Source organism: Pavona decussata, unplaced genomic scaffold, assembly GCF_977016875.1.
Source record: "Pavona decussata unplaced genomic scaffold, jaPavDecu1.1 SCAFFOLD_37, whole genome shotgun sequence".
NCBI classification, from domain to species: domain Eukaryota; kingdom Metazoa; phylum Cnidaria; class Anthozoa; order Scleractinia; family Agariciidae; genus Pavona; species Pavona decussata.
This window is the reverse complement of record NW_028145459.1, coordinates 3,199,561-3,222,084: the sequence shown is the minus strand read 5'-3', so window position 1 is coordinate 3,222,084 and position 22,524 is coordinate 3,199,561. Positions and strand designations below refer to the sequence as shown.

Sequence of the window (22,524 nt, the reverse complement as noted above, 5' to 3'; positions counted from 1 at the left end):
GCTGTAACGTCGATTTTATTGCTCGGTTACAAAGCAATAGGTTTTGGAGCGAAAAGTCGAAGGTTGCATATCTTTCCCCATTTTCAGTTGTGGTTCTCGAAACTTCGAAACAATGAGTGGATTACCTCCTGGCTGGGAAAAAAGGACATCGAATTCTACTGGCAAAACTTACTACTACAACAGGCAGACGAACACGAGCCAGTGGGAGATGCCAACAGAGGAAACGAGCAACCAAGTGCGCGCCTCGCACCTGCTGGTCAAACATACTGAGTCGAGAAGACCGTCATCTTGGAAACAAGACAAGATAACGCGCAGTAAAAATGAAGCTTTAGAAATAATTAAAGGTATTATAGAATAAATCTCAAGTTCATGATGTTATGGTGTGTTGTTGGTGTATCTAAATTATGCAGCACATGGTGATCACGAGCCCTTCCACGCTATACCACACCCTGAAGGTTACTTGCCCGCCAGAAACATGGATCTACTGAACTGCTATGAAGGAAGACGAGGAGGGTACATATTACTGAAACGATAAAGATGAAGAATGAAACAATTATTAATCATTCCAAGCAGTGAACGGTTGTACATGTGACTTTGGAAAATTGTATTCAATTAAAAGAAAAGAAAATCTTTTGACTTGAAAAGTTATGTGCCTAATAATTCCAGTTATTGGAAGAATACACAATAGAGGAAAATCAGTCTTTCAAGAGTCAACCAGTATTGATTCGATTTGTGCCATTTCTAAAAGAAAGGATAAGTGACTGCTTTCTCTTCTCATCTTCAACTCAACATTTAAACCTACCTTGTTTAGTGCATGTGCACTAACTTTTGTATTAAGTTGAAGAGAAATTTCCTGGCTACTATGCTATCAGTATTGTGGCAGATCGATAAAAGCATTTTGCACATTTACGATCTTATGCCATGAACAGGTCGGAGAAGTTTGGTACAGACTCGAACATCATTTGAGGTTCTCAATGTGTGATTTAATCCTGGATGACTCAAACTTAAGTTTTTACTTTACAGTTTTGAGGTTGTCAGGATTCAACTGTTTATTCTCAGTTTTCACGTGACGTCACCAAATTCTAGAATTCAAAACTGGGAGGCCTACAAAATTTTTACCTTCATTCAAGGAAAGATTACCTAAAAATATGTCTGTTCACAATTTCTTAGCTCGATGTCGTGCTTCCTTTTGAAAATAGAACAGTTTCAATTTCCGAGTTTCCATCGTTCGTGACATCAGGAGGACGGCCGTGACAGAGCTTTTCCGTATCTTAAAAATGACTCTTCGGGTGATTTTCATCATTCTAAACAATTTGAGTTTGAGGAGAAATGTTGATATAAACATTTGAAAATTCACAAGGGCAAACAAACCTCTTTTCTGGCAAAAGTAAACTCCAGATGTTTTTTCCTATTTCCGGCCGCCATGTTTGTGCCCCTCAGAGGGACACAAACATGGCGTCTCCATACTAAGCTCTATAAATTTTGTCAAATAACTCGAGTACGGAATGCCGCACAGACCTGACACTTGGACAGATGCCTTATTTATTTATCCTCTATACCATGTCAATTTCTTGACTTCATTCATGGAATGGTTTCGATTTTTTTTTTCAATGGCGTGACAGTGAAAACCGAGAATAGGAAAATATCTCACTTGGATTATATAGGTGGTGGAGTAATAGTGGATGACAATGGATGAAAATTCCCAAATTTTCATATTTTTATGTTACTTTGTAAATTTGGTTCACTCTCTGTTCAAGTAAATTCAATATGTAAGGCACATATTTCCAGACATTGGTTAGCAGCAAATACAGCTGTTTCACTGCTCTAGCCCTTGACCAATCTCTTACACATGAATGTCCCTAATAACTCAAAGTGGCTGTGATATATTGCTGTTTTAATAGATCTCAATGGGAAATAAAAGTTTATACCTTACTGTCCAAAGTAATACTAACCCAGCTTAATAACACATTTCATATGGTTTGGTATACAGGACTTCTAATAGCAGAATCACTGTATCTTGTAGGTTATCGTGAAGAGATTGTCTCAGGCAAAACCACCCTCCAGGAGCTGGCTAGCACAGAAAGTGATTGCAGCAGTGCGAGGAAGGAAGGTGATCTGGGATTCTTTGGTCCTGGGCAGATGCAAAGTAAGTCAGAATAAAGTTTTGATTAATGTTCAGAAAACTGAGAAAATATGTTGTCATTTGATCTGTTGTTAAATGTTTGTGAAAGTCATGACCACCTGAAAGAAGCAGAAAATCACAGAGCTCTGCAGCTTGAACCACATCTGCAACCTTTACCGTGAAAATTTGTGTTTGATATTTTGTTTAACAGCTGACAGGAATTTCCAGTTACTGTAATAAAATCCCAAAGCCCATACAATGACTTGGGTAAATATCTTCCAATCTCTGAGATTCTTAGGTGTTATTTCTACAGAGGTTTCTCTTGTATGGTTAATTTACAAGGATCAGGATAGTCAATGAACAAGGACTTGATAATTTTGCATGAGTTTGTTGTATTTTTTGCCTCAAGACTTTTCTCTGATTCTTTTCCTGACAACCCTCCATTAAAACCAACATTGTTATTTAAATTCCAAATTGATCTACAATCTATCGAGTACCACATGGTTTGTGTCAGAGTTGATAACTGTCATTGATTTTATAAGCAAATACAACAACAAAAATTATCCCAGTTAATTCTGGGGTTAGTTTTATGATGTTATATAGAGACTTATAGCCAATTTTTTTTTCCATTTTCAGAACCATTTGAGGAAGCAACGTGAGTAAAAATTATTTTCATTTGGCACTTTTAGATGTCAAACTGTATGATCCTCAATGTTTTTGAGCTGCTGAAAGTGTGCAAATTTTTCAATCTACAGCAATAACAACACTGCAATCTATAGACAGGTTTACCAATTAAGCTTTCTCATTGAGTTAAGAAGTTATTTAATAATTTTACATATCTAATCCCAACACAGGTTTGCTCTGAAGATTGGTGAATTGAGTGCTCCAGTCTTCACGGACTCTGGAATTCATCTCATTCTGAGGACGGGATAAATGAAGTCAAGGGAAGCAAGCTTATTTCATTTAGATATTTCATAAAACTTCTAGGCAACATATATAGTGGCACTGCAAGTGCAATTAAGTGATCACATGATAATAACTTCCTGTCTGAGTGGAAGAACTCCCAATAACTTTAAGGAAGATGCCTCCATATGCTATTGTGCGCACATGGTCTGATGCCTATTAATTAAAAGGTATTAATTTTTGTGTGGTTTATGACCAAGTGGGAAAAGACTTGATCTTAGCAAGGGTTATTGACATCCAAATAGAAATTTGGAGGCAACAACACATTTTTCAGAGATAATGTAGCTTGGATTTTGCAAAAAATTCCATAGTTTGTTTTGTATATTTTTTAATTTTTTTAGAATCATTGTTGCTAGTAAAATTCATGGTTATCCCCAATTTTCTTTTTGGATTTCAATATGTAGTTATAAATAGTTGTGAAGCATAGTTATAAACTGTGCAAAAATACCTCATTATTAAGAGGAACCACCCTTAACTATAGTACTATTGGGGGTGCTCAAGAAACCATTTAGGATTTCTGAAAAGAGCCAGTCCTCCCCTTGTGTAACCCCCCCCCCCCCCCACCTACCCCTCAAGAGACATCTCCTGTACCCAAACATGAGACATAACACTTTAGCTTCCAGCAATTACAGTTAATTCAGGTACTGTTAGACATTACATTTGCCTGTTTGAAGTAGGGGTGACTATTGAGGTCATTTTGACTATTGCAATAGTATTGTGATAGTTGAATTACCACTGCAATATTAGTGATAGTATTGCTATACCATTGTAATAATGTTGTATTTTTTGTCTTCACTCAATGTCAGATCGTGCACTGTTATAAAGAGTGGTTACTTGCTGCCTCTTTAAATGCAGATAAGATCCTCAACAAGCTACTATCCAACAAACATAGTTTAAGCAAAGTTGTAATTTAATGTTCCTGTTTAAGTTTTTAATGTTCCTTGTTTCACTGCAATGAACACCACTGATGACCGGGGAACACTTGAGATTATTATTTTGATGGCTATTGAAACCTTTGATAGTTGAGAAACTATTGTCAGTGATAGTTATCAATTGTTGAAATCAGGATCAATGCATTGCTATTTGAACTCTCACTATTATGATAAATATTTGATTGTTCAATGTAGCGTTACACTCCTAGTTTCAAGTGCGTTTTTTACAATGTATCCTTCTGTGGAATGTAGGGTGTGTCATTATGATCAAGCTGAAGAGTGCAGAATTCTTGGGATAGGTTTTCTTGAGGACATTTGACTGAAGTTCTAACGCACCAATAAACTGTTTGCAGCACTAAGTCAAGTGATATAATTTGTAAGAGTTACTGACAGTAACTGTAAGTTACTCTCTATACTTAAGATATACGATGTCTGTAATCTGGTTTCAAATTAGAAATAAAAGAAATACAATTGCAGAACACTAGTATTGCTGTCCTTTTTACCCTTGGGACCCCTTCTGACTGGGTTACCTGTTGACTGGGGACCCTGTTGTGGTGCGCAGACAGTGGGCATATTCAAGGTTTTTTCGTGGGGTGGGGGCTTCATTCAGCAAAAACTTTTTTTTCAACATTTTATCACACCACAAATTAGATATCTAAATAATAATAATAGTAATGGTCTTTATTTCTCATAAGATAAAACTACATACTGTATTTTCTCAATTAAATGCCGGACCCCGATTAAACGCCGGCTTCGTTAAACGCCTGGATTTTTAAATAAACGCCGGGCGCGTTTGATCGGGGCCCCGGCGTTTGATTGGGGTCCTGGCGTTTTAGGGGTCGAGGTCACAAGGATCGGTTGCAAGTAAGTAGTAACCCTGTTACGACATGTCATACCAAGTACGGTATGCTGTTTTGGTATTTTAATAAACGTCCAAAGGAAAAACAACGGCGTAACATAACTCAGTGGGATAGTTGCTGCACGGCGAAATAAAATATAGCAATGTATCCGTGTTCGTGTTGTATTATTGACGCAATTTCTTTCTTAATAAATCAACCTGGAAAAATGACTGAAAATCGCATTGTCAAAACTGCTGAATTTTAAATAAACGCTGGGGGCGTTTAATCACTTTCTTAAAAATTATACATGATAATAAGATATTAATAAACTAATCAAAAAGGACCATGATAAAACCTAACTAACCTATACTAAGTTATATTTAAATATCAATCTATTTACAAAGGTAGACATCAAATGCTCAGTATTTACTTTGGAGGGCGCACATTGTCTGTTGCAGAGATTGTAATTATTAAACAGTCCTTAGAAGATCTGTAAATATAATACGAACGATATCCTAAGAAGAGCCCATTACTTCTGAAAGAACTGAATTGCTTGAAAATTTTGTCCTTTTTGCATAAGCTTCAAAAATAATTCAGTACTGGATAGGGAGTCCTCCCACCAACCCTCTCCGTGCTGGAGGAGAGTAGATGGGAATCCCTCCCCACTACCAGTGGGGAAGGAGAGTAGCATCTTTGATAAAAACTGAACAGTCTTTCAATAAAGAAATATAAAGTTGGTTGCAATAATTATAAAAGGTGACTTAAAAAGATAATGGAACACTGTGTTCTCTAGTCTAAGTAAAGTGATGTCATTTTGTGGTGCCCAGCCTGTTTACCCAGGCTTTGTAGACTCCTGCTATCAGAGCAACTCAAGGGAAACAGCAGCTTGTTTGACAGCATGAGTTAGGCTGCCTAAAATAAATTTCTACAAACAGTATCCAGCCAAAATGAGTTTCTGGTCAAGATACCAAGAGATTCAAGATAGTAGGAGTGGTCTCTAAGTGATTCAGGCCCGTGGCTTCTCCATGGCTTTCACCAAGGGGTGTTGTACTGCCAGAGCTTCCTTTGTTAAGTTGATTCTCAATGCTGTTGACATTTCTGTAACAGTATATTTTTACGGGGTGGAGAATAACCCCACCCCCCACCCCCCAGCCTGGAGGGTCATGGGTTGTTTTTGTCTGAACTCTCACCTTGATTAGCCTGCGAGGTCAGACGCCTTTTCACGGTTTTGTTTCTGTTGTAGCAGCCAGAAATGGTGTCTGCTTGCGCAGGTTACACCTCAATACCCGCCCAGCTAAAGGTGGAACCAAATGGGAGATAAGACTCCCACCAATATAGCACTGAAGATCAACAAGTCATGTATGCCTACCCACTTTAATAAGATAACAGCACCTACAATGGCTGGGGGAAAGGAGTGTACTGTAGAGTTCTGTAAAATCTTAAGGAATATGGCAATCTTCATTGTGCAGTTCCAGAAAAAATCCATACCCACCCATTGGAAGGTCATCAGAAATTCCTAGGGGTAGGGGGGGTCTTACAAGTCAAAATTTTAGAGCAAAGTATGAAGCTAAACTGGAATTTCTTGAGGAATGAGGGGTGTAAAACGAAAAAACCTTCCTTGGGGGGAGTATGAATATTTTCTGGAACTCAGCCGAACATTATGGTTGAGGTGGGAAGTATGCAAAAAAAGAGATTTGATTAGAGCGATATCAATTCCGTTATGAAATTCTGCCTTCCACTCATCCCTTGGTGGGTGTATTTGTTGGTAGTGGCCTGGAGGGGTGAGATGCTCCTGAAACTGCCTTCTTAATTTTTTTTAGTACACAAAGGGACATCTGTCAGCTCAAATGTCTTTATTCCCATCATTCGACCGCTTGACAATGTACAGGGTTTGATTACTTGTGGCACAGATGTTAATTTGTACTGTGTACGAGTGGACAAGAAACCATGAACTGTGAATTGTGCTCATTACTGTGAAACTAAGAAAACCAAGAATACTAGAAATATTTTTGGAATGTTTATTGTGTTTGGGTGGAAAACCATCAGACACAAAAGGAAAAAACTGCTATCTAAAACAGTAATTATTTTTGTTTTTTTCTTGTAGTTTGACTCTCCCTCTTACTGGTCACAGAACTTACATTCCAGAAAAAATTCTTAGTGCTTATAGGTTTCTTAGTTTAACAGTAAATGACCACACAAAAACACATTTACTATTTATTTTCAGGACCTACAATAACGTATCTCTTGCAATCAATACAAACCAATTAAGGCTTATTACTTGACTTGCAGATATTAAAATCAAAGTTGAAAGAAACTAATCAGCATTTTTTTATTTTCACTTTAAAAAAAAAGTGACATTTTGCACTTGTCTAATGTTAACCTAAAAATAATTAACAGCCCCTAAGATGAAGGATGAACCCAGGAAACAGAGCTAGTGGTCCATCACTGCATAAGTGATCCAAAAATGTTTGTGCTCTTTCCTTACCTAATGTATATTAATTTTGTGTTTTTCTAGAAAATATCAATTCCACTCCCACTGAAGGAGTTTTGGTTTATATACTCCCCCCCCCCCCCCCAAACCACCTATCTGGGAATTCCAATATAATATTTTAGCTTTACACCATCCTTTTAAAAGGACTTGGCTTTCGAGACCCACCCACTTAGTATTGTGGAGATGGGGGTACGGATATTTTCTGAAACAACACGTCCCCCGGAATGGAGTGCTGTGTCCATCAAAGGTTGTAAATGAGCATTTTGCTGGAATTCTCTGACAGTTCACTCATAGACCCTTTGCATAAATGGCGCCTAAATTTGAATAACAATACTTTATACGTCCTAAGCCTCATATTCATGTAAAAAATCCTTTGTCTGGAAACATCAACACGAGGCTTAGGATGTATCAAGTATTGTTATTTAAATTTGGGTGCCATTTATGCAAAGGGTCTATTGGCAATTGTTTACAGTACCGTGAAGAGACACATTATTGTGCAATCAAGCCGTAAAGACCTTTATTCCAACCACTTGACCAAAGTATCTCCACAAGGAAACAGATACTGGTAGGTCTATCTTTAGAGGCAAAGACTAGGCTTTTCACTCAGGTTGGTTTCTTATCAGAAAGCCAAGCTCTACTATTTAACTTACTGCATAATTTCTCTGACTCTTTCAAAGCCACATTTGACTGTCTTCTTAGCTATTAAGGTCTAAGTAGTGAACGATGGTTTCCCTGTTGAGTATATGTATGCCTGCTGGATGTTGTAGCTTTGAATTTTCAGTGAACAATATAATAATTGCGCAAAACAAGAAACCCACATAGGTTTCTGATAAATACAGTCAACTGCCTTTATTGTGGACACCCTCGGGACCGCAAGTTAGTGTCCTAATAGTGCGAGTTGGTAATGGCAGGAATTTATATCAGTCAAACAAATTCTGTAATTTAATTTTCCTGGGGATTTAGCTGCTGTCCGTATAATTTCTTGGGGTATCCATAATAGTGAGGAGTCTGCAAGGTGAGAGTTGACTGTACTACATAATGGAAGTGTCCTGAAATCTTATGATATTTCTAGTCTATATTTTCTGTTTCTTGATCAGTTTCTTTCCCCTCCGTTTCTTCATTGTCTTCCATTTCTTTCTCATCAGCTTCTTTTTCTTCTGACGCTTCCTTGTTTTCTTCGGTCTTTTGACGTTTTGATTCTGGTTCAGGTTCACTGGCAGTATCACTCTTCTTCCTTTTGGTCTCAGCCGCTGCTTCTTTCTTGCCTTTTTGTTCTTTCTTGAACACTGCGTTTTATAATGAAACAGCCAAGTACGCAGGTTATTAAATATGGGTGTTAGAATGTCAAATCATGCAGGGTTGTCATAAAGGTTCGAAGTAGGTGGCCTTATTGAGGGATTGGAGTTGGCAGCTGATTTTGCCATCTTTTTTTAAAGAATGAGACAAATGGCCCAGCAGAGTTGCTGGTCAAGATCATGAAGTAGATAGTGATATTCACCAGCTGCTGGCTACTTTCGACAACCCTGAATCTTGCGACTTTGCCAAGACACTGGTTAAGATAATGTCTTGACTTGATCTTGGAAGATTTAAAGCGGAAAAAGGAAGCATCCTTGAGCACCACATGATAGTTCTACAACCAGAGAAAACTACTCTGTATCACAGCAGAATTCGTTCTTATACCATAAAGTAATCAACTATGAATGCTCTGATTGGGCAAAAACTGTGGAAACACAAACTTTATAATATTTATTGTCTGCTGGGCATCTTGTTTTCTAAAAAAAGTTATGGTAATTTCTTTCCTAACTTCCATGTAACTTTAATAACACAAAAGACTTTGAAACTCAAGACTCAGCAAATGGTAGCATTTTTCAGTGCCATGAATGATCATAGCGTACATCTTAGAAAACATAAGAGTTAAGTTTAACAGGATCAAAAGGTTGATACCATATGCTATGACTGGTGGATTTTGCAACAATTAACAACATTTAACTTCTTCTGGAAACTTTGTAAATTTCATACATGTATTTAAATACAAACATAAACTTTTGAATATTTCTCTCTTCCGGCCTTGTTTGCATTTATCAGGTTAATATAAATTAATGTAATCACACTTACATGCTAAACTCTCCTTAAGAGGTTTGATGAACTGTTCAAACTCCATTTCTTCTAAGGCGTCAAATACATCAGAGGCTGTCAAGGTCTTCCTCTTATTTTTCTGAGCAAAGTTGTTTGCACTTTGTGGAGGAAGAAAGAAAATTCAAACTGTTTAGTATCAGCACAGAGATTAGTGTATTCATAGTCTTCATTGCTAATGAAAAAAACTACATAAATCATCAGTAATCAGTAACCATGAAAATTAAGAAAGGTAGGGACTCCAATTAAAATGTAAACAAAATCTAAGCCTTATCTAAGGGTTGGGCATTTGAACAGCATTTTGGAGGATGGGTATAATTTTGATCGAACCCCCATGGGGTTGCGCAGAAGTTTCAAAATAACTGGTATGATAATGTTAAGAAAAAATGCAAAAAATGTAACGATGACCAGAGATAAAATAATATTATAATGTTTGATAAATTTGTACTTGACACTTCTTCTATATTAATTTGTAAACCGTCACTTCAATTTCAAGACCATTGTTTTATCATGATTTGGCAATTGCCACATCTTCAATTTCTCTGGAAAATAAACCCATCTCTAGTGGTTTTCCAGATAAAAGATGAGTCTCAGGTCAAAAAACTGAGAAAGCTAGCTTCCTGACCGAACAAAATGAATGGTAAACTTAAGAAGAAATATTGGAGAGAATCACTGCTTCTGACCCCTCAAAATACTTCATTGATACCCTCACTTTGAAAGTTAACTGGAACACTGTATAGGGGCTCATGATTTAGTGGAAGTTTGACCATACTATACCAGTAATTTCAAAATTGATAGAACAACACACAACCGACACATACCATGATGTAGCATAAAGAACAAACACACTGGCAGCTTTTCCTATGGCTGTTCGAGCTTCTTTGGCAATATTTACATTGTCTGGAAGCTGGAAAGGAGAGAAAATTAAACGCTCAGTCTTGCATGCTACCTGCTTCTCCACTGTTATACTTTAGAGGCAGGGAAAATTATATAAGGCTAGAAGAGGAAATATTGCGCAGTTGGACACTGGGCACTGTCTCATAAAATTGAACGGCTTGGAAGAATTATCTAAGCTACAATGCACTTTAGATCACTTTTTGATGTTTTAGCTCAGATTCACCAGATTTTTTACATGTGGCGTTCAATTCCTACAGGAATCGTGGCGCCAATGCCATTTTGCCCCTGGAAATAATAAGTCATAAACATTACTCTGTAATTTTTTTTTCTTATTAATATAAAAGGTGCTATTCAAATATCTTGGAAATAAAAAAATTATTATGTAATTTGACATTTCCAAATAACACATTGAAAACAAAAAAAAATACCAACCCAAAAATGTGCACAATTGAATTCAAATTTTATTTCCAACAACTTGACACTGTTGACTATATTGAACAATAATAACAACAATATTTATAATGATGATATACAGGTTAGAGAACGTTTCAAGAGCTCCCTTAAAAGCAGCTTGTAACTCAACTTTAGATTCAGATAATACGTAATTAAAACGTCCTTACCGCATCTTTAGCAAGACGTGAAATCACAGCATTTGGAAGGTTCAAATCTTCAGGTTTTTCTGCCATGGATTTGATGTCCTGCTCCTCCTTTTAATGATACAATCAAAATTCAATCAGCCCTGTATGGTATGTTACTTCAACTTGTATTATGTATAGATCACTTTTTGTAACCATTCTGTGTGCATACCAACACCCTACCCTCCTCTCACCCCCCTCTCCGTGTCGCAAATTAGTAAAATAAGAGTTGTTGGTGTCAAAAAAATAGCTTCCTCGCACAAAGGTTTAATGAGATTACAAGACTAAAGTAAAATGTGTATAAATTAAGTAAGCTAAATTTTCCAAGCATAGTATAGCCCTTCAATTCTCAACATGATTGAAGACCGCGTTAACGACGAGCGAAATCTATAAATCACCATTATGACTAGAGAATTGAATTAATGCCCTATCAGTTCTAAAAAATACGCCTAACGGAACCAACCTGGAAATTGCTACTCAGCTAAACAAGATGTCGATGATGTCGATCGCTCCTTCGCTTTTCCCGCGAAATAGTTCCCAGCATTCTCCTCACGCGGTTTGCTGTAAAAACTACCAGAGAATTCTATTGGTTAATTGATTTAAACTTTGACCAATGGAAAATACCTTTATAACGAAAATAGGGATTGAGCCGTCGGTTTGTTATTTGTTTCCCAGCGGATGATTGATTGAGTATGCGTAGAAGCAACCCAGACGGTTCCATGTTCTTGTACCTATCCAACCAATCTTTCGGAACACTTCGGGTTTGGAGATTTGACCTACATCTTAAATTATAGGATCTGTTTCCCCCAGGTAAGGAATTAAGACGCTGTTAATATTTTTGTGCTGTGTACTGCGTTTAAGTAACCGTTCTAGCCTGGGGCACTCAAGGATCAAGGGTGTATTTTGGATCGAAGTAGCGCACATTGATATTTACAATTTCTCAATTAGTCTTTTTAAAGCTTGAGCCTTATATTGTACACATAATAGCAACAGCTTCACGAGCATCGAATATTGATTTATGTTGTTTAACATTTATCGTTTCAGCGTTCTACAGATATTACCAGCCAGCTGCCTTCGTCCATTTCAAGCAAGGCAGCCACAAATTATGAGTAGTTCGGAAGAAGTGTCCTGGATTTCTTGGTTTTGTGGTCTTCGTGGCAACGAGTTCTTTTGCGAGGTACATATCACCAACGCAAAGCCGTATGAAATAACAAGGGTTTGATCGCAAATAGAGACCCTTTTTAATATCAGTCTTTTGAAAAACGCTACTTTTGCTATCATTTGGCTCAAAATGAGTTGAAGTGTAAGCCCGGCCGCGTTGCTGTACATGTGAGCAGATTATCAAGATTTGGCGTAGTCCTTCGATCGTAGACTCAAAAAGCGCTCAGTTTACCGGCAACTTTGACCTCTAAAAGTTGACTACCCAACATATTAAAAAATTGTAGTTTTAGATAAAATTAATATTTTTGGCTAATTGAGCAATAATAACTAAAACAGCGGTACATAACAAGAATCTCAATATTATTGTGTCATTTTCTTGCCTGCCTGGTCACATTACAAAACAGCAATGTGCTATGAATAATGAGATTGCTGTTTAATTGTATAACAAATAAGTGGTTTTAGGATCAAAATATTCAAGGTTCTAACCTTCATCTAATAAGAGATAGTGTTAGTTTTTTTGTTGTCTGTCAATTTTAGAAAACCTCCTTTGCTCGCATAATTTTATTTTAATGTTATTTACCAACAGGTTAGCAACAAGACATAGGTCATAGTATATTTCATAGCTTAAGTTGGTGTTACAGGGAACTATTTTTAATACAACATTGCGTTTAAAGTTATCACATAATGCAGCATGCTGAAAATTTAAAATATTAAGATCAATTTGTGAGGCAACACATTGCAAGTTTTTGACCTGTCCTTAAATACTTGCAACACATTGCTCTACAACTTGTCACATTTACATTTGTCCATGGGCTATGTTGCAGTAAAAATTATTGTTAAGGACAGTACCTACTATTGTTACTATGCACACGTTCTGCGCATCTCGTGATACTCGGGTTTCCTATGGGTGATGCCTACTAATACAGGGATAGTTTTGAGCGGTTAAAAACTATGAGAAGAAAGAAGAACTTAGCAAGTGCTTTTAGTATCCAAATAGAAACTTGGAGGTAAGCATGCATTTTCCATAGATAGTAAAGCTTACATTTAGAAGAAAATGCCATACATTGCTTGCATTTTACTGCTTTTTTGAATAATTTTTGCTTAATTATCTCTAAAAAATGCATGGTTACCCCCAACGTTTTGTTAGGGTTTCCATAGCCCTTGCTAAGATCTGCTTTTCCCGCATAGTCATAAATACTTCGGTACTAGTAGGCACCGTCCTTAAAAGTTTTTCCATGTAATGTGACCATGGCCTGCATCGTGATATGGCTTGGACTCATCCTAAGTTTGGCTGTATTTGTCATGGTGTTGCAATGGAAATTTGTTGTAATGAAAATTTGTAATTTTCCAAGGGACCACTTCTTTGTTGCTTTAAATTGCATTTGGCTTTTTAATATGTTTGCTGAAGTTGTCTTTTCTGTGTTGAAAGGTCGATGAAGACTATATTCAAGACAAGTTTAATTTAACGGGACTAAATGAGCAAGTGCCACATTACAGACAGGCCTTGGATATGATACTTGATATGGAGCCAGGTACAAAAGTGTTTCATGTTGTTGGTTTTTTCTTTTTTCTTTCACACGACTCAAAGGAAGACCTTTATTTTGTTTTCAGCGATGTGACATCGGGTTTAAATAAAGAATATGATGATAAGTGACCATTCTGGGTAGGGAGGGCGGTACTTCCTTAGTTTATAGACTGGAACAAGATATTGTTTTCAACCCTTTGAGCCCTACTATCAGTATTAATGCATGTTCTCCTCACTGTTATGATATCTTTGTCATGGTTCTCGTCGGGAGAATTTGTTTCAACATCAAGAGAATTATCTTGAGTGATCATTTCCTTAATTCTTGTATCCATTATATCAACCCTGTTCCCAGGGTCTTCCCGTCCCCTCATCATCATCATCATCATCATTTATTTGCCTTACTGAAAAAAAAAGAAAGCATTCAATTTACAATAATGGTGAGAAGACCTCAAGAAACCACCAGGCTTATAAGAGAGGCCAACTTGGCTGTCTTTAATAGATAGAAAAATAATATGGTGCTGCATAAGTGTGGCTTGGTCAATTCATGATTTTATAGAGTGAGAGAGAAAGGGATGGGAAGAGCATCTCAGAGCAGAAAAATGTACAAACTTTCTTTTATGTTGTTGGCAGATGATGAACTAGAAGATAACCCAAATCAGAGCGATCTAATTGAACAAGCAGCTGAAATGCTATATGGTCTGATTCACGCCCGCTACATATTAACAAACAGGGGCCTTGCACAAATGGTAAGTGTTTTTGGTGCTTGCTTGTGATTCTGTATGGAAAAAATGCTGGCAGTTTTGGAAACTTCATAACCATCTACATTTACTGCAGCTTCCATGATATATCAGTTGTTTTTTAATAAGTGATTACCGGGGGCAATTTTGTGGAGGCTTGTGTGCACTGACAACATCACCTCCTGTAGTTATGTATTACTCTTGAAAGCATTTACTGTCCATGCTAAGATCACCATGTTTTAGGATCAAGCTTGGCTTTCACAAGTAGTGAACGTTCTCTGTAAGCCTTCAACACCCTGCCAAGAGAAGGGAGGCACAAAAGAAGAAACAGATGAAGAGGGAAAACAATAGAAATCTGAGGCAGAGGAAACACCAGCAAATCTAAGTGAACTTGATGTTGAAAGTTACTGTATTTTTACCAGCTTTTTAGTTTTAAACTCTCTTCATTTTCATTTTCAGCTTGAAAAGTACCAGAATGGTGATTTTGGACACTGTTGTCGAGTCTACTGTGAGAATCAGGCAGTCTTGCCAATTGGTAAGTACATGTATCAGAAGCTTGGACATTGTCTATGCTTACGATTGTCGTAGGATTTTAAAACATGTTTCAAATCGCTACAACATTTTTCGACTCGTGGCCATCTGTCATGATGGTGTTGTAGGTCTGATTTACACGACACGATTGGCGGTGAAGTGGTGGCATAAGCTAGTCGCATGTTATAGTCATAAGCAAAAATTGTACTGTCTAAATCAGAGTAACAGTGAAATCGACATCAGTTTTGGCTCAGCGCTGCTTTGTGTGAGCCAATAAACAGTGTCCTCAACCTGACCTTCAATAGTTTCTCTGACATGTGTAATGGACTGCAATGTTGGGTTGAGAGATTAATGTAACCTTGCTAAATAGACTCTTCTTGTATTATCGTCATTTTACAGACAATCCACGTCACGCGAGACCAGTATTTCCGGGAATAAAATGAACATTTGAATTTCTCTTTGTAATGTCTGGCATTTGAATGGAATGTTAAACATTTCTGTGGAAATCTTTCCGAAAAAGGCGCATTATTCAAAACACTTGGGAATTTATATTGTTATTCTTGAAATACTTAATGCTGTAATGTAAATAAACATCCATAGCTTTATACCATCAATAAACTAGGAACATTTTTACGGGCACTCTGAAATCTCGCCGCCGATGTTCAAAACTGACATGTGTAAATTTCAAAACTCCATTCAAATTTCAAAAATACCAGTCACGATTGACGTGGATTGGCTGTAAGAGTGCATGAAGGCCATCAGATCTCATCCATGTGATTTCGTTCTCTTGTCTATGTACAGGTTTATCTGATGTGCCAGGGGAAGCTATGGTCAAACTGTACTGTCCAAAGTGCATGGATGTTTACACACCCAAGTCGTCACGGCATCACCACACAGATGGAGCATACTTTGGTACAGGCTTTCCTCACATGTTGTTCATGGTACACCCTGAATACAGACCAAAGAGGCCAGCCAACCAGTTTGTACCAAGGTACAGTGCAATTACTTTTATAGCAGGAAACAGTCAGCAATGTTGTGCTCTGACAAGATTCACCACAACAGAGATGGTTTGTCTCTGTTGTGCCTGGGAAATATCCCATCTTTAAACATGACATGTGTTACGAAGCTGCCAATGATGTCTCTATCAGAAGTAAAAACTGAGTCTTAAGGTTCAACTGCCTTGTGGACCTGTTTTACTAGATTCACAAAAACAACAACATTGACACATCTCAAATATTCAGGCCTGTACATTCTTTCCACAATGTTCACATGCAACTTGAATAACCCTTACCTCTAATCAAAGTACTTTAGGTCCCCTGGTGCTTACTGGGGATAGGGCTTTGTCATTTGATGGCGACAGCTACATTCGGTAAATTTCTGATCATTGGATGCCAATTGACAGAAAAAAATCCTTGTTTTTGGTTAGAATTTAGTCAACCATTTGACAAATGAAACCCTTGACTTCCATACAGTATAGCAATTGGATTTTCAATAACAATAATAATAATAATAAATAATACACTTTTAATTATTTAAAGAGGGTGGCACGTAATAGTTGAGGTAACTAATAAACTTGTGGCCCTCTATCTAAAACATTCTTACAAAACTAAAATACAATGTAATAGGAAGTGTACTACATAGAAATGTGAGAGCTAATTATATAAAAATACAATGTATGTCAAATTCTAGCATGACTATCAATAAAACTAAATATATCCATCTGATAAGAAGACGAATTATGAATAAAAATAAAACATAACTTGAGAGCAAATAATGAATCAGATGTTAAACTATAAAATGATGTAGTTTCTGTTGTACATCAAAAAGGTTGTTTCTATAATTGTTCTTAAAGATTCTAATGACACAGAATTCCTAAGCTGTTCCAAAGTTGACAAGTAGTAACTGCGAATGATCTACCGCCTTCAGTCATAGGATTAAATCTTGGACAAACAAAATTAGTGTTGCTATATCTTGTAGCATGATTATGTTGATGACTATTGAGTATTAAAGAGCCTTCAGTATATAAGGGTACTTCACCCTTGATACATTTGTACGTAACACAGCATTTAGGAAGTCTATTTAACAGCTTGACTCTAGACGCCTGATTGTCAGCCTCGGAAATTACCCTGGCTGCTCATTTCTGCAACTTTAAAACACGACCTAGATTCTCCTTGTCACAGCTAGTCCAGATTGAGCTGACATAATGCAAAACCCATCTAATCATGGAGTTATAAAACAATAGGCAGGCAAGATATCTTTTGTAATATTCGGATTCACTGGGACAGCTTTGTACATAGTTTCTTAACATGAGAATAAAATGAGAGTTCAGAGTCAATTTCAAGACCCAGCAGTTTAACACTGGGGACAAGTTCAAGTTCAGATCCATCAAAAGTTAAAGCCATCTCGTAATTGATCTAATTGAATAACAGTAATAATAACAATGACTAAAGGTGGATTTCCACTGTCGCGTAAATTTTACGTGCGTACAGACGTGAATTTAGCTGGCTTTACGTACGTAAATAGAATAAGAAGTGATGTATGAGCGGCGTGCATAAACGTAAAAAGTTGAACAGCGCGATAGTGGAAATCCACCTTAAGGCTAAATTACAGAGTTACAATACAACCTAAATTATAGAAACTATGTATACATCTATTTTACAATGTAAAATCACAGTGGCTAGAATGAAACCATATATTACATATAATATAACAATATATAAAACATAATCACAATGAAAATAACAAGGGAATAAAATATAATAATGAAATAAATCAATGTACAGTTAATATTTAAATGTAATAAACTGCTGCGAATGCTGTGTTGTGTGCCTCTGCCGGTCTCCATACAAGAAACTTCTAAGCTTATGCATGGATCTTAAATCATTCCTCACGAAGCGAGGGCCGAAGGCCCGAGCGTAGCGAGGTTAATAAATTTGTCGGGCCGAGCCGGCCCGAGCGGAGCTAAGCCGCGCGAATTCGAGCGAAAAATATATTTATATATGTTGATATATGTTTATATCTTTGAAGGTGTCCGCACAATGACGTCAGACTGTCTGGCGTTGTCTGGAGCAAAATTTGCATACACCGAAAAACATATGCGTGCATGATCAAATTTCAACTGCAATGTTCATCAATATTCACTGGATACAGAACTATCTCTCCAGAATCTTTTCCCTTTCTTTTAGAAATCTTTTTTTGTGAAATAGTGCATTAAAGAAATTACACGCTTTGTGGCCGCGGTAAATAATTTTCCATGGGAAATAAATTCATCGAACACGACAGCGCTGCACGCCCGTTGTACATTACGTCGCGACAGAAATAGATTTTCAACCGCAAACTAGCCCGTGGAACTACGAAAACACTATGCTCATAAAAAAAAAATCTTATGCGCCTTTTAATCTCCTCGTTTGATGCTACAATACGTGTAAAGAGGGCTTTCCACCCAGCCCCAGCTTCGCGAGGTTTTGCGAGTCACGTATTTCTAGTAATATTAGGGGCTATCGGTTCTACACTGGGTAAAAGAAAAGCCGAAGGATGCTCCGGGTGTTTTAACTTTTCTATGTAATAATTCCATAGAAAAATTACAAGACATGGAGCATCCTTTAGCTACATCCTTTGGATACATATGGCAGATCTTCTATCCTTTAGGGTAGTAAGGCTGGCAGCAGCCAGAGCCCCTTGATAGGTATGCATGGGGAAAATAATACTCATGGCTCTTTTCTGCACATTTTCTAATGTATGTGCCAACACAATGTGGAATATTCTGCCAAACAGTCACAGCATATTCAAACAGAATATAATAACTAGTGATCTAGGTGAGGCACCACTATGTTTAAGAATCCTTAGTGAGAAAAGCCTCTTGTTTGCTTTCTTAGTAATGTATTCAATATGGGATTCCACTTAAGGTTTGGGCCAAGAATTACTCCTAGTAGTTTATAATTTGGAACACCCTCAATAGCGTTGTTACCGATGACAGTAGGATTAGTTATCAAATTATGGTTATGTATAATTAAAGTTTATTGTCATTTCTTTGCTTTTGTTTGGGTTTAATCTCATTCCATAATTGTTAGAAAAACTGTAAATGTCATTGGCGGCACAACTAAGTAGCTTTTAGTACATTTACCAGTAATCTTTTTGGGGTCTTTTCTGTCTGTCAGTCATGGTCATGTAACTTGCCAATAAAGTTAAAAATAGGTCCCAGGCTGTAGGCAGGCATGGTTAAAAACTGTAAAAAATGTTATTATTCCTGAAACAAATATGACCAAACAGGATATATAAACAATAGCCTCCATTTGGCGCGAAAATATGCTCAAATATTTCTCCGCGGACATTATCTGTTCCGAGAAGTGAAAAGTTTTCCGAGAGCAAAGCTCGAGGAAAACTGTGAGCTTCGAGGAGCAGATAATGTCCAAGGACAAATATCTGAGCATATTTTTAAAGCCAAATGGAGGCTATTGTGGTTATTATCCTTCAAATATTTTTCGCAACATGTAGCAACGATCTTGAGTATTTGAACATTTCGTTTTTAAAAGAACAGTTTACCGTCAAAAACGTTTAGAGCGTATGTTGTTTTCTGATACTGCTTTATCGACCAGCAGGTTTATCTCTCGTTCTGTCACAAAAGCAAACTGTTCCCCCATCTTGACATTGGTTTTAATTGTAAACAAGACGCACCTTGAAGTTTTTGAAATTGGGGAATATCACTTGGGGAGTATCATCGGATATCCAGTTTTAGCTGGGGTATATTCGGTCACGTGAGGCTTTTAGACCAATCGCACGCGAACAAAAATATTTGATGGATTATAACTGTGGATGTTCAATCACCATATGAAATAATTATTATGTAATGGGTAGAAACTTTCCTAAGCACCGGTGCAGTGCACTTAGAATCCCATGCTTTGATATTAGACCAGTGTGAGAAGCAGATAATCCTGCGCTTCCTCCTTTGCAACTTGCGCTGATAACATTGTTAGAAAACAAATTAACTCCCAATTGTGCCACTTATTTTGCAGATTATTTGGGTTCAAAATTCATCCGATGGCTTATCAGATCCAGTTACAAGCTGCTGCACAGAGAGGACGATCTGCATCTGCCCGCCCACGATCAACCAAACCCCACTATAAATAAGAGCAATTTATTTTTCTACCTTGTTTGTGTTACATTTTTTCCATTGTTCACGGTGCATCATGTTCAGTGAGGAATCAATGAAAAGCATAATAGCACTAATACTTTTACATCTATAGACCATAACATTTTCTGTTTTTGGTGGTTATCTACAGCTCCATGCCATTAAATTAATATAGATACAATGCTCCCAATGAAGTGATTGCCATCTTCAAACATTTGTGAAATTAAATTATATAGATGTTTTATTTTGAACTAATAAACAGTCCGCCCAGTTGGTTTTTTGTTTTATATTTAGAATTAGAACATTTAGAAGCCCATCCACCCAGTCAGTATTCAAGATCGCATGGTGTTTTTGCAGAACGGTTTATCAATGAAAGACAATTTGCCTTGAGACACTTTTTTGAACAATTAATTAAAAGTAGCTATTGTTTTTTAAGAATTGACTCTTTTTGATCACACCTTTCTCCACTTCACGTTGTTAATTAAAGAACTCTTTCCCATGCAATCTTCTGGGACTCTCTTAAGTTATTGAAATAGTGTGTTACAGCCAGAAAAGTTTATTTTTTTTGGTCTTTTTTTGGTTATAACTTACACAATGCACTATATAGTGTGACACAGCTTCTAGTAATGTGTACACTGGCGTGAATTCATTGGTTAGCCAATTAGAATTTGACAAAAGAGACTGTCTTAAGACAGTTCATTTTTTTATGAGGTGGGGTGGGATGGTGGAATTTGAGGGGGGAGGGTTCATGTGAAAACAGAGACTTCTGTTCATAAGGGGGGTCATCAAGGCCACCCCTTCAGCCAAGAAATGAACCGTCCCTTAGGGCCATGAGTGAGTTGACCTCACCTAACTGAGAAGTGTGCAAAATTAAAGCACTCTTGTGCATCACACGAAAATGGTTGTTCAAATCAAAGCTGTTTAGTTATAATTTGTAATTATTACTGCTTGTAGCTTTGTACAGCTCCAGAATTGAGTTTGCTTGCTACGTAGTAACATTTGTCTATGTTTCTTTAACATTAATGCCAAAGCACATGGTAATAAAATAAAAGTTATGTACTGTAGTTGTGCAGATTGCATTTGATGTTTCCTGTTGTATCTGTTTGTTTGTCATGTTACAGTACAAGTGGCTTTTCAGTTGTACTACTGGAAATGAATGTAAATCACTTTTCATGCATCACAAGTCTATTTTAAACGAATCAAGCAATCACTGCAGATGAAAGATAGAAAGATCCTTGCAGTTATCTACGCAAACCAGACTGTTGCATAGATAACTGCGAGAATCTTTCTTCTAGATAATGGCACTGCTACCTTTTAGCTGAAAAATTATTTACATCACATTATGGTGATTTTTACACTGCAATAATCTACAACGACCAGGGCTCTCATTTAGTGCCAGAATTGGGCAAACAAACTGGCTTATTCTTATTCACTAAGCTGCCTATTTTTAGATCTGAAACTTAAAGAGGACCCCAGGTGTGTAACTGAAAGAAGTGTTTCAGTCTGGAAATTTTACAATAATTTTTGCAAAAGTATCGCTTCTCCAAGTCGCCACAAAAGTTTCCAGAAATAAGAGTAACCCCTTCCATACATAGAGAGACACCTTTGAAGTATATATCAAACACGAGAAAGTGTGTTCATCAGATATCCAAACACTGAGAAGTAGGTTCGCTTTGAGGCATGGACATGTTGGTCAGTGTGTATAAATTGAAGGATAAGTTTCTTGACATTCAGAAGCTACAACTGTATTAAATATTGTCTTGTAGTATTTATAACAGGCTGTTTTGCTTTAAATTTCATGCGTAGGTGATGAGCCATTTGTGACGTACCAATGCTGCTCATAATATCTTGCTTTTTTTCATCAAACTATAAATTTATTTCAAGAATTTGCACATAGCTACAGCCATTACTTAACCATAATTGAAGGGGTGCGTGGAATAAGGCCCTAAGTGACTTTTGATGTAAGGTCAAATTCTCCTTTTGTTTCACAAGCGAATACAAGGCAATTTGGAAGGAGAATCTAGCTATTTATCAGAAGTCACTTAGGGCTTTTTTCCAGGCAGCCCTTCAATTGTTTGGCTAATTCTTCAAATAAAAAATTGCACTTCAGATTCATTTCAGAGAACAGCTTGTGAAGGCCAGATAGACTTCCCTTGCAGACTTGAGAGTCTACAAGGGGACCAAGTTAATTGAATGCAAATATTCCAAATACAAGCTCTGGGTGTATATTCATTCACAATACTTTTTAGGTTGATTTTTTGGGTATACCTGGCTGTTTTTGATGGAATGTGGTTTTCAAAAATTTGTTTTGGTTCGATGATAAGAACAGCTTGAAACCCCAAGCTAAAAGGTTTAACCAGCTAATCCTAACAGTCCAAGGGCTTACTATTGGACGGATTTTAGCATCTGGGATATGAGTAGCCTCCTACG

General features: G+C 37.1%; 3 protein-coding genes across 3 annotated transcripts; 2 read left to right on the top strand and 1 right to left on the bottom strand.

The window, feature by feature from the left end:
- Positions 1-32: 32 nt before the first annotated feature.
- On the top strand, positions 33-4,498 carry LOC146484072 (peptidyl-prolyl cis-trans isomerase NIMA-interacting 1-like). The gene is made up of 4 exons (XM_085105435.1): positions 33-344; positions 2,024-2,146; positions 2,759-2,777; positions 2,977-4,498. Exons 1-4 carry the CDS (start codon positions 113-115, stop codon positions 3,053-3,055), a joined length of 453 nt encoding a protein of 150 aa, XP_084961561.1. The 5' UTR covers positions 33-112; the 3' UTR covers positions 3,056-4,498.
- Positions 4,499-8,277: 3,779 nt separating this feature from the next.
- Positions 8,278-11,591, bottom strand: LOC146484071 (DNA polymerase epsilon subunit 3-like). Its single transcript, XM_085105378.1, has 5 exons — positions 11,476-11,591; positions 10,998-11,084; positions 10,302-10,387; positions 9,463-9,581; positions 8,278-8,633 (listed from the first exon to the last, which is right to left on the bottom strand). Exons 2-5 carry the CDS (start codon positions 11,061-11,063, stop codon positions 8,416-8,418), a joined length of 489 nt encoding a protein of 162 aa, XP_084961504.1. The 5' UTR covers positions 11,064-11,084; positions 11,476-11,591; the 3' UTR covers positions 8,278-8,415.
- A 121-nt stretch (positions 11,592-11,712) lies between these two features.
- On the top strand, positions 11,713-21,158 carry LOC146484070 (casein kinase II subunit beta). Its single transcript, XM_085105376.1, has 7 exons — positions 11,713-11,822; positions 12,057-12,189; positions 13,603-13,705; positions 14,329-14,444; positions 14,895-14,970; positions 15,768-15,957; positions 19,979-21,158. The coding sequence occupies exons 2-7, from the start codon at positions 12,118-12,120 to the stop codon at positions 20,091-20,093; spliced, it is 672 nt and encodes a 223-aa protein (XP_084961502.1). The 5' UTR covers positions 11,713-11,822; positions 12,057-12,117; the 3' UTR covers positions 20,094-21,158.
- The last annotated feature ends 1,366 nt before the right edge of the window (positions 21,159-22,524 follow it).

Bases quoted from the DNA above. Each gene is read 5' to 3' on its own strand.
- LOC146484072 (XM_085105435.1), top strand. From the start codon at position 113: ATGAGTGGATTACCTCCTGGCTGGGAAAAAAGGACATCGAATTCTACT. The intron at 345-2,023 runs GTATTATAGAAT...TGTATCTTGTAG, and splicing joins AGCTTTAGAAATAATTAAAG to GTTATCGTGAAGAGATTGTC.
- LOC146484071 (XM_085105378.1), bottom strand. From the start codon at position 11,063: ATGGCAGAAAAACCTGAAGATTTGAACCTTCCAAATGCTGTGATTTCA. The intron at 9,582-10,301 runs GTATGTGTCGGT...TCCTCCACAAAG, and splicing joins GTTCTTTATGCTACATCATG to TGCAAACAACTTTGCTCAGA. The intron at 8,634-9,462 runs GTAAGTGTGATT...TATAAAACGCAG, and splicing joins TCTTAAGGAGAGTTTAGCAT to TGTTCAAGAAAGAACAAAAA.
- LOC146484070 (XM_085105376.1), top strand. From the start codon at position 12,118: ATGAGTAGTTCGGAAGAAGTGTCCTGGATTTCTTGGTTTTGTGGTCTT. The intron at 12,190-13,602 runs GTACATATCACC...CTGTGTTGAAAG, and splicing joins GCAACGAGTTCTTTTGCGAG to GTCGATGAAGACTATATTCA. The intron at 14,971-15,767 runs GTAAGTACATGT...GTCTATGTACAG, and splicing joins TCAGGCAGTCTTGCCAATTG to GTTTATCTGATGTGCCAGGG.